General features: G+C 34.9%; 1 protein-coding gene across 1 annotated transcript in view; it reads left to right on the top strand.

The window, feature by feature from the left end:
- TBC1D32 (TBC1 domain family member 32) overlaps window positions 1–12438 on the top strand; it is a 227788-nt gene that overhangs the window by 50535 nt on the left and 164815 nt on the right. The window contains exons 15-16 of the mRNA XM_038000966.2: window positions 114–256; window positions 2571–2695. Coding sequence (XP_037856894.2) covers window positions 114–256; window positions 2571–2695 — 268 coding nt within the window. The remainder of the gene's footprint in view (window positions 1–113; window positions 257–2570; window positions 2696–12438) is intronic.

Below are 12438 nucleotides of genomic sequence, written 5' to 3'. Positions count from 1 at the left end.
TGAAGTATTGAATTAACTTTGATGTTGAACTTTTTGGAACAACAACAGCTAACACATAAAATAGTTCTAAGTATTTAATGTTTTGGTTTTAAAAAATATTAATTGTTTATTAGAGAATTACTCTCCTGCAAGTATGGTGACTGAAGTTCTATGGATACTCTGTGATCAAAAAGAATGCGCGGTGGAATGCTTATATAACAACATTGTAATAGAGACACTTCTTCAGCCTATTCACAATTTAATGAAAGGAACTGAGGTTGGTATTATTTACTAAGGAGAAAAAGAGTCTCTTACCTGGGTATTAGTAAATATTCAGTGGGACTTTATTTCTAAATTTGAAATATTTTATTATACTGTCCTTCCATGTATGAATGTATTTTGTGTTGATATATATTTTTATTTAGTATTAAATTATAGCTTATGCAGTTGATTGATTTATTATGATATACAGAGGGAAAGTACATAGAATATCCAAGTTTTTTTTTTTTTTTTTTAATTAGGACTAGATCTGCTGATGCAAATAACTTAGCAAAGTTATTCTATTAAGAAGTTATTTGTTTTGGAAATCTAATAAATCTTGTAAATGTTTTGTTATTTGTTTTACGGCATTTTTATAGCTTTTGGAAGTGTGATTATTTTCCTTAGTAATCAACTCTGTTTTGTATTAAGAAGAACTGGTATTACTTTAGAGAGAACACTTATATAGAATTCCAATTTGAACAGATGTATGTCTCTTTACAGTCTGCACAGTATATTCCCTTACATTATATAATTTAATAATGACAACTGAGGCTAAAATAAATGACTTGCTCTAGGTCAGACATTTAACAAGTTGCAGAGTTGCTACTGTTACTAGTTTGGGTGTCTATTCAGTACCTCCCTCTACTTGTATGACTTAAACTTCTGGGCAGTGATTTTTAAGGCTTATCAATAGGTTAAAAGCTTTTGCCTTTTTGTATCTGTTTTGAGGTGTTTTTACTGTTTTCATCTTTCTCTTACGTTCACCCATCAGTGGGCTGTCACATACTTTTCTGCTTGTTGCTTGCTAGGTAAACTTGGCAAATGCAAGTTTTCTGTCCCCTAACTACTTTCTTTCTTATATATTCCAGTTGTAATAGACAATTTGCACTTTCTAAATAAGGTTATTATATCTCCTTGTGTTTGAATGCTTTTTCTTCACCATAGTCCACATGAAAAAAATTCCTCTTTAGACCAGAGTTTGTTTTTGAAATTTCCTTCCACTTCTCCTTTGCAAAGTTAGGTGGGTTTTTTCTCTGTGTTCCCATGTTATGTACTTCTGTAGTTGTACTTATGTTATGCTTGAATTATTTATTCTTAACAGTAGCCCTCTGGCACATAGTGGACACTCAGTATCTAATTTAAGACATCCAGCATCACCCATTGAGCTTCTGCTGTATCATTAGCCCTCTGCTGGGTACTGCAAATATATAAGCGAATGATACATGTTTATTTCCTTTAAGAAGCATACTGTAATAGGCAAGGCAGACCTTTAAACAAAAAATATTTAAAATGAGGAATAGAAAGTTTTAAAATACTGTGTTTTTATGTATATAGACATGAGAGAATATATATAGTCTCATATGTGAGAGAAGGAATGTATTCTAAGGAGAGAAATTATTTTAAGAAAGATATTTAATATGAAAAATGATATACTTTTTGTGCTAAGTAGTAAGAATAGTGCTATTCATATTAAACAATATGATTAGTAATAATTAGGACTTCTTTAGGTGAATATACCCGACTAATCATTAGTTAGGCTAGCCTACTAAATTTATTAGAATGTATTAATTGCAACATTTACATTTTCAAATGTATTATAGATGATATGTGTGTTGGCATCCGTGCAGGTTCAGGTAAATAAGCAGACCCCACAAAGAACAGGAATTATAATACTGTAGATGCACTCTAGCATTGACATGGCTCTCTGGTTTTCAGTGTGTGCTTTGTGCTGCTTTGGTATATATTGGCAAAGGCATTTTAGTACTTTCATTTGAAAGCAAGAGTGAGCAAATATGGTTGGTTCAGTCTTTGTTTTCTTATTAGGTGACATCATTGACTATTGGCCAGCCCATGAATTGGCTATCCTTAGTCGGATGTACATTCATGACGCAAATGTGTATAAGAGGATGACACCCTTAGAAGGAATGGCAGTGTGTTAGATATCATATATAATGTAATTATATTGGATACCCAGGAGCCCAATGGGTGGGAAATAAAGAGCAAAGTGGAAATACAAGGTCCACTACATTTGCCAACCAGAAATATATATAAAACTGTAACAAGAGCAGCAATTCTTAATAATTCTTAATTAATTTAGGTGAAAAAAATCTGTATTTATTTGCTTCATCAGTTGGGCTGGTAAAATAATATAATCTAATAACACATTTTATTCAGACATATTATTTCACAGCCAAACAAATCATTAAGCTTGTTTTTTGTTGTGATAATATAGCTTTATGAGACTATATACAATCCTTGAATTTTAGTCTGTGATATGTTAGCATGTCATTAAATTATGTGATTTGTCTTGTTTTCTTTTTAATGTACAGGCATCTCCAAATTGCTCTGAGACAGCTTTAATTCATATAGCTGGTATTTTGGCAAGAATTGCATCTGTAGAGGAAGGACTTATTTTACTCCTTTATGGAGCAAATACGAACTCTTCTCAAGAAAGGTATGTGCTATTTTAAATCTGGATTATTATTCCAGGTATAGTTTGGTTTTCTCACAAGCCACTAATAATATATTAAATGATCTAAAAAAAGTTGGAATAACCAGGATTATGGACTATGCAGGCAGAGTAGACCTTGACGTCTGTAATTTCAAACTAAGGAGAGTGCGCTCTTGATGGGTCTCCTTACCCCCCCCATTGTCTGCTCCCTTGTATTTTCACTTACAGACTTTTGTCACACATGATTAAGTCAAGCCAAAGACGTGCAAAGAAGCTAGGTACTTTTTTCTTCCTCCTCTAGTTCCTATTTTCTCACTTAACCAATGGTAATATTTTAGTGTTTACACTTCTAGACTTTCTCTGTGCTTATAATTATCCACTGCATCAGACAGACCTATATACAAGCAGTCATATTTTTATCTTCTCTTTACAAAAATGGTATTATATTTTATACATTACCCTGCGGCTTGATTTATTTTGTAACTATGGGAATTTTCTTAGGTGAATACAGAATGAAACATGATTTTTAATGGCTGCATTATACTTTTGTGTATAGCTTTACCACAATTTATTCAAACATTTTCCCTCTTAGTGAACATCAGATTGTGTCTAGGATTTTTCCCTCCATAAATAACACTGCAATAAGTGTTCTTTTTTTATTTAACTTGATATTACGTTAATTGATGTTCGAATGTTGAGCCAGTTTTATATACCAGAAATAAATCCCACTTGTTCATGATGTATGAATCATTCTTACACTTTGTTGGCTTTCATTTGCTAATATTTATTGAGGATTTTTGCCTCTATGTTCATGAGATATATCAGTCTGTAGAATTTGTAATGTCTTTGTTTGGTTTTGGTATTATTGGAATGGTGACCTCATAATAAACGAGAAGTTATTCTTTCTGTCTTCTGGAGGGTATGACATAGAATTGGTTTAATTTCTTCATAAAATATTTTATAAAATTCACCAATTTTAGCCTGATGTTTTTTATTTTGGAAGGTTATTAGTTATTGATTCAATTTTTTTAATAAACAGAGGCCTATTCAGATTGTCTACTTGCTCTTTTGTGAATGTTGGCAAAATATGTCTTTCAAGGAAATGGTCAATTTATCTAAATTATCATATTTGTGGGCACAGAATTGTTCATAATATTTCCTTATCCTTTTAATATCATTGAAATGAGTAGTGATGGCCCCTCTTTCACTTCTGATGTTAGTAATTTGTGTCTTCTCTTTTTTTTTCCTTAGTTAATCTGACTACAGGCTTATAAATTTCACTGTTCTTTTCAAAAAACTAACTTCTAACTTCCGGTTTTGTTGATTTTTCTCTATTGATTTAATGTTTTTAATTCTATTGATTTCTCTTCTAATTTTTATTTCTTTTCTTCTTACTTTGGATTTAATTTTCTTTTACTAGTTTTCTATGGTGGAAGCTTAGATGATTAGTTTTAGCTTTTTTCTTCCTTTATAATATTTGTACTTTTATACTTGTACTTAATGCTATAAATTTCCCTCTAAACCACATCTTTCTTACATCTCATAGTTTTGGTAAGTTGTATCTTCATTTTTCATTTAGTTCAAAATATTTCCATTTTCTCTTGAGATTTCTTTTACCATTGTGTTTTTTTTTTTGTTTTTTTGAGATAGAGTCTTGCTCTGTCACCCTGGCTGGAGTACGGTAGCGTGATTTTGGCTCACTGCAAACTCCGCCTTCTGGGTTGAAGTAATTCTGGTGCCTCAACCTCCCAAGTAGCTGGTACTACACGTGCATGCCACCATGCCTGGCTAATTTTTATGTGTTTATTAGAGATGGGCTTTCCCCATGCTGGCCAGGCTGGTCTGGAGCTCCTGACCTCAAGTGATTCACCTGCCTTGGGCCCCAAAGTGCTGGGATTACAGACTTGAGCCACTGCTCCCAACCGTTGTGTTTTTACAGATCTGACAGCACACTTTATATAATTTCTAGTTTTTAAAGTTTATTTTATGTTTTATGGCCCAGAAAGTGGCATCTTAGTGAATTATCTGTGTGAGCTTATGTAATATATATTCTACTATTGTTGGATGTCAATTATATTCAGTTGATTGATGGTACTGTTTGGTTCAACTTTGACTTTACTGACATCCTGCTGAATCTGTCAATTACTGATAGAGGTATGTTGAAATCTCCAGCTCTATTAGTGAATTCATCTTTTTCTCCCTGCAGTTCTATCAGTTTTTGATTTCAGTATTTTGATGCTTTGTTGTTATGTGCATACACATTAAGGATTGTTATGTCTTCCTGGAAAATTGACCCTTCTATTATGATTTAATGTTCACTTTTACCCTTGATAATTTTCCTTGCTTTGAAGACTGCTTTGTCTGAAACTAACGCAGCTACTCCAACTTTCTTTTGATTATCGTTAGCATGGTATGTATTTCCTTCATTCTTCTTTTACTTTTAATTTATCTTCGTCTTTATGTTTAAAGTGTAAAGTGGGATTTTTATAGACAACATATAGTTGGGTCTTGACTTTTAATCTACTTTGATCATCTTTTATTGACATATTTATGACATTAACAATTAATTATTGATATAATTAAATTAATACTTACCATATTTTTTGCCCTTGGTGTTTTGGGTTTTATTTGTCTTTTATTCTTTTTGCCTTATCTGGCTTTGATTGAGAATTCTATGTGATTTCATTTTATCTTCTCTGTTAGTATATCAATTTACTTTTTCATCACTCTTTTTAATGGTTGCTATTAAGTTTGTAATATAGATTTACAACAGAATTAGTTGTAATTGCTAATTATATTGTTTTAGTTGTATTTAGTTCTCTTTCAAATAACACTATATCACTTAACATCTAGTCAATGACCTTATAAGTGGTCATTTCCTCCCTTGTGTCCCTTATATCATTTCTGTCAGTCATTTACTTTTTCATGAACTATAATCACCAAATACTTTTTTACAATAATTACTTTGAATAAACTTATCTGTTAGATTTGCTTTTTGTTGTTGTTGTTGTTATTGTTGTTTGTTTTGTTTTTGAGACAAGGTCTCACTCTGTTGCTCAGACTGGAGTGCTGCAGCGTGATCTCGGCTCACTGCAATGTCTGCCTCCCAGGCTCAAGTGATTCTCATGCTTCAGTCTCCCAAGTAGCTGGGACTATAGGTGTGCACCACCATGCCTGGCTAATTTTTTGTGTTTTTAGCAGAGACAGGGTTTCACCATGTTTCCCAGACTGGTCTTGAACTCCTGAACTCAAGCAATCTGCTCACCTTGACTTGCCCAAGTGCTGAGATTACCGGTATCAGCCACCTCACCCAGCCTCATTAAATTAATTAACAAGAAAAATAAAGATTTTGTGGGTTATCGAATGCTTTATGTTGCTAGCCTTTTTAATTTTAGTAAGATAGTCCTGAAAGTGGTATTGCTGGGTCAGAGGGCCTGTACATTTTATATCTTATAGATCCTGCAAGATTACTTTTCAAAATAGTTGAATTTTACCTTCTTGCCAGCAGTCTATGGGAAGTATAAGGTATCCCTTCCTTTTTATATTCTTGTCAGGACTGCATAATCAGTTTGTAAATGTTTTGGCAATCTAATGAGTGAAAGATCTTGTTTTGATTTATATTTACTTATTCGATTTATGTTTACCTACTTGATTCATATTTCATATGTCATCTCACTGAGTTTGAGCATCTCATTGCTCCTGCAGCAATAGGGTTGTTGGCTATTTCCATTTCCTTGACAGTAATGTTCCTTTCCATATCATTTGTCCATTTGAAATTTGATTTATTGTTCATTAAGTTATATATGCATACAGTAAACATAAAGGTTTATTATAAAAAGTAGTTCCTTTCTTGCTGTCTAGAGACAACTACTTTCAGCTGTTTTTGATGTTTTCTTTAGTGTTTATGTTATCAAATAATGTGCATATAATTTCTTTTAGCTTAAGGCTAAATTGTCAATTGTTCATTGACTTACAACAGTTTATCTCTCTTCCCTGCTTTCCCCACCAAACACACAAATACATATAGGTACCTAGTCCCTTCATTCTCCATCCATGCAAATACTGTTGTGCAATCAACTTTTAAATGTTTTACTGTATTCACATTATTGTGAACACTTTTCACAGCTGAGCCGTGTGGTATTCTTTTGTTACTTTTCTACTCTTTCACAATTTTTGCTTTGTCTGGAGTTAATATTTTTTTTGTTGTTTGCGACAATTTTCAGTATACTTAGCTTTCACTGCAGTGCTAAACCATCTACATGCTTTTTTCTAATTGACTAAATCCTCTCTCAGCATATTATAATACCAAACTCCATGAGTTTAATTAATTAAATCTTTTTTTGAGCCTTCCCACCTACTTTATTCAGAATGGGTTTCTGCCTCAGTTTTGTGCATAACTTTTACCTTGAAATGCACTTTGTCATCATTATGGAGTAGCCTTATTTTTCATTTTCCTTTCTCTGGAAGTTTTTTTTTTTTGTCTTTTTTTTGGTGTTTAGTGATCCATAATGTTATGATGTTTCTTGATGAAGTTCTACCTTTATGTATTAGATGAATGTCTTTTTAAATTGACACATAATAATTGTACACATATTGATGGACATTGTAAATTTGAAGATTCATGCCTTTTAGGGAAAATATGTGGTTTTCTTCTTCTTTTTTTTTTTTCTTTCTGAAATTCTATTGTTTGAACTTGGACATTCTCATCTGTTCTATTTTCTATTCCTTTTAAAATCTTTTTTTCTGGGAACTTTTTTCTGCTTTCATTTTCTAGCCTTTCTGTTGAAATTGAATTTTTCATTTAAGCTGTGTGGGATTTTTTTTTTGTTGTTGTTGTTTGTTTGTTTGTTTTTCAGACAGTCTCACTCTGTGCCCAGTCTGGAGTACAGTGGCACGATCTTGGCTCACTGCAACCTCCACCTCCTGAGTTCAAGCGATGCTTTTGCCTCAGCCTCCAGAGTCACTGGGACTACAGCCGTGTGCCACCACACCTGGCTTATTTTTGTATTTTTAGTAGAGATGGGGTTTGAGCATATTGGCCAGGCAGGTCTCGACCTCCCGACCTCATGATCTGCCCACGTTGGCCTACTAAAGTGCTAGTATTATAGGCATGAGCCACTGCGCCCAGCTTTTTGTTTTTTTTTTTTTTTAATTTAACAGAGTTTCATTAAGCAAAGAACAATTTGCGAATCAAGCAGCCTCCTTAGCCAGAGTAGGCTCAGAGAAACTCCAGCACAGCCGCATGGTGGAAGATTTATGAACAGAAACAGAAAAATGATGCACAGAAAGTGTAAGTGAGGTATAGAAAAAGTCATTTTGGTGACAGCTTGCTGTTTGCATTATTTGAACACAGTTTGAACAGTTGGCCCACTTTAGTCGGCCAGTGATGATTGGTATAAGAGTAGGTTACGGTCTGTTTACACTTCCATCTAGGTTATAGTTCACTATGTACAGATAAATGTTTAGGCTGAACTTAAAATATTCAAGGAGGCAGTTTTAGGCCAAACTGAATTCAACAGGTCTTTTTTTTTTTTTTTTTTTTTAAGTTATACTTTAAGTTCTAGGGTACATGTGCACAACGTGCAGGTTTGTTACATATGTATACATGTGCCATGTTGGTGTGCTGCACCTATTAACTTGTCATTTGCATTAGGTATGTCTCCTAATGCTATCCCTCCCGCTTCCCCCTACCACACCCCATGACAGGCCCCGGTGTGTGATGTTCCCTGCCCTGTGTCCAAGTGTTCTCATTGTTCAGTTCCCAACTATGAGTGAGAACATGTGCTGTTTGGTTTTCTGTCCTTGTGATAGTTTGCTGAGAATGATGGTTTCCAGCTTCATCCATGTCCCTACAAAGGACATGAACTCATCCTTTTTTATGGCTGCATAGTATTCCATGGTGTATATGTGCCACATTTGCTTAATCCAGTCTATCATTGATGGACATTTGTGTTGTTTCCAAGTCTTTGCTGTTGTGAATAGTGCCGCAATAAACATACATGTGCATGTGTCTTTATAGCAGCATGATTTATAATCCTTTGGGTATATACCCAGTAATGGGATGGCTGGGTCAAATGGTATTTCTAGTTCTAGATCCTTGAGGAATCGCCACACTGTCTTCCACAATGGATGAAATAGTTTACAGTACTACCAACAGTGTAAAAGTGTTCCTATTTCTCCACATCCTCTCCAGCACCTGTTGTTTCCAGGCTTTTTAATGGTCGCCATTCTAACTGATGTGAGATGGTATCTCATTGTGATTTTGATTTGCATTTCTCTGATGGCCAGTGATGATGAGCATTTTTTCATGTGTCTGTTGACTGCATAAATATCTTCTTTTGAGAGCTGTCTGTTCATATCCTTTGCCCATGTTTTGATGGGTTGTTTGATTTTTTCTTGTAAATTTTTTTAAGTTCTTTGTAGATTCTGGATATTAGCCCTTTGTCAGATGAGTAGATTGTAAAAATGTTCTCCCATTCTGTAGGTTGCCTGTTCACTCTGATGGTAGTTTCTTTTGCTGTGCAGAAGCTCTTTAGTTTAATTAGATCCCATTTGTCAGTTTTGTCTTTTGTTTCCATTGCTTTTGGTGTTTTAGTCATGAAGTCCTTGCCCATGTATTGCCTAGGTTTTCTTCTAGGGTTTTGATGGTTTTAGGTCTAACATTTAAGTCTTTAATCTATCTTGAATTAATTTTTGTACAAAGTGTAAGGAAGGGATCTAGTTTCATCTTTCTATATATGGCTAACCAGTTTTCCCAGCACCATTTATTAAATAGGGAATCCTTTCCCCATTTCTTGTTTTTGTCAGGTTTGTCAAAGATCAGATGGTTGTAGAGGTGTAACATTATTTCCAAGGGCTCTGTTCTGTTCCATTGGTCTTTAACTCTGTTTTGGTAACAGTACCATGATGTTTGGGTTACTGTAGCCTTGTAGTATAGTTTGAAGTCAGGTAGTGAGATGCGTCCAGCTTTGTTCTTTTGGCTTAGTATTGTCTTGGCAATGCAGACTCTTTTGGTTCCATATGAACTTTAAAGTAGTTTTTTCCAATTCTGTGAAGAAAGTCATTGGTAGCTTGATGGGGATGGCACTGAATCTATAAATTACCTTGGACAGTATGGCCATTTTTACAATATTGATTCTTCCTATCCATGAGCATAGAATGTTCTTCCATTTGTTTGTGTCCTCTTTTATTTTGTTGAGCAGTGGTTTGTAGTTCTCTTTGAAGAGGTCCTTCACATCCCTTGTAAGTTAGATTCCTAGGTATTTTATTCTCTTTGAAGCAATTGTGAATGGGAGTTCACTCATGATTTGGCTGTCTGTTATTGGTGTATAGGAATGCTTGTGATTTTTACACATTGATTTTGTATCCTGAGACTTTGCTGAAGTTGCTTATCAGCTTAAGGAGATTTTGGGCTGAGACGATGGGGTTTTCTAAATATACAGTCATGTCATCTGCAAACAGGGACAATTTGACTTCTTCTTTTCCTGACTGAATACCCTTTATTTCTTTCTCTTGCCTTATTCCCCTAGCCAGAACTTCCAACACTGTGTTGAATAGGAGTGGTGAGAGAGGGCATCCTATCTTGTGCCAGTTTTGAAAGGGAATGCTTCTAGATTTTGCCCATTCAGTATGATATTGGCTGTGGGTTTGTCATAAATAGCTCTTATTATTTTGAGATACATTCCATCAATACCGAATTTATTGAGAGTTTTTAGCATGAAGGGCTGTTGAATTTTGTCAAAGGCCTTTTCTGCATCTATTGAGATAATCATGTGGTTCTTGTCTTTGTTTCTGTTTATATGCTGGATTACGTTTATTGATTTGCGTATGTTGAACCAGCCTTGCGTCCCAAGGATGAAGCCCACTTGATCGTGGTGGATAAGCTTTTTGATGTGCTGCTGGATTCGGTTTGCCAGTATTTTATTGAGAATTTTTGCATCTATGTTCATCAGGGATATTGGTCTAAAATTCTCTTTTTTTGTTTTATATCTGTAGGCTTTGGTATCAGGATGATGTTGGCCTCATAAAATGAGTTAGGGAGGATTCCCTCTTTTTCTGTTGATTGGAATAGTTTCAGAAGGAATGGAACCAACTCCTTGTACCTCTGGTGGAATTCAGCTGTGAATCTGTCTGGTCCTGGACTTTTTTTGGTTGGTAGGCTATTAATTATTGCCTCAATTTCAGAGCCTGCTATTGGTCTATTCAGGGATTCAACTTCTTCATGGTTTAGTCTTGGGAAAGGGTAAGTGTCCAGGAAATTATCCATTTCCTCTAGGTTTTCTGGTTTATTTGCGTAGAGGTGTTTATAGTATTCTCTGATGGTAGTTAGTATTTCTGTGGGATCGGTGTTGATATCCCCTTTATCATTTTTTATTGCGTCTATTTGATTCTTCTCTCTTTTTTTCTTTATTAGTCTTGCTAGCGGTCTATCAATTTTGTTGATCTTTTCAAAAAACCAGCTCCTGGATTCATTGATTTTTTGGAGGGTTTTTTGTGTCTCTATCTCCTTCAGTTCTGCTCTCATCTTAGTTATTTCTTGCCTTCTGCTAGCTTTTGAATGAGTTTGCTCTTGCTTCTCTAGTTCTTTTAATTGTGATGTTAGGGTGTCAATTTTAGATCTTTCCAGCTTTCTCTTGTGGGCATTTAGTGCTATAAATTTCCCTCTACACACTGCTTTAAATGTGTCCCAGAGATTCTGGTATGTTGTATCTTTGTTCTCATTGGTTTCAAAGAACATCTTTATTTCTGCCTTCATTTCGTTATGTACCCAGTAGTCATTCAGGAGCAGGTTGTTCAGTTTCCATGTAGTTGAGCGGTTTTGATTGAGTGTCTTAGTCCTGAGTTCTAGTTTAATTGCACTGTGGTCTGAGAGACAGTTTGTTATAATTTCTGTTCTTGTACATTTGCTGAGGAGTGCTTTACTTCCAATTATGTGGTCAATTTTGGAATAAGTGCAATGTGGTGCTGAGAAGAATGTATATTCTGTTGATTTGGGGTGGAGAGTTCTGTAGATGTCTATTAGGTCTGCTTGGTGCAGAGATGAGTTCAATTCCTGGATATCCTTGTTTACTTTCTGTCTCGTTGATCTGCCTAATGTTGACAGTGGGATGTTAAAGTCTCCCATTATTATTGTATGGGAGTCTAAGTCTCTCTGTAAGTCTCTAAGGACTTGCTTTATGAATCTGGGTGCTCCTGTATTGTGTGCATATATATTTAGGATAGTTAACTTTTCCTGATGAATTGATCCCTTTACCATTATGTAATGGCCTTCTTTGTCTCTTTTGATCTTTGATGGTTTAGAGTCTGTTTTATCAGAGACTAGGATTGCAACCCCTGCTCTTTTTTGTTTTCCATTTGCTTGGTAGATCTTCCTCCATCCCTTTATTTTGAGCCTTGTGTGTCTCTGCGTGTGAGATGGGTCTCCTGAATACAGCAAACTGATGGATCTTGACTCTTTATCAGTTTGCCAGTCTGTGTCTTTTAATTGGAGCATTTAGTCCATTTACATTTAAGGTTAATATTGTTATGTGTGAACTTGATCCTGTCATTATGACACGAGCTGGTTATTTTGCTCGCTAGTTGATGCAGTTTCTTCCTAGTATCGATGGACTTTACATTTTGACATGTTTTTGCAATGGTTTTACCTGTTGTTCCTTTCCATGTTTATTGCTTCCTTCAGGATCTCTTGTAGGGCAGGTCTGGTGGTGACAAAATCTCTAAGCATTTGCTTGTCTGTAAAGGATTTT

The sequence above is a fragment of the Chlorocebus sabaeus genome, chromosome 13, assembly GCF_047675955.1.
Source record: "Chlorocebus sabaeus isolate Y175 chromosome 13, mChlSab1.0.hap1, whole genome shotgun sequence".
Classification (NCBI taxonomy): Eukaryota; Metazoa; Chordata; class Mammalia; order Primates; family Cercopithecidae; genus Chlorocebus; species Chlorocebus sabaeus.
Note: the sequence above shows the minus strand (reverse complement) of the source record. Positions and strands in the feature narration are given on the sequence as shown.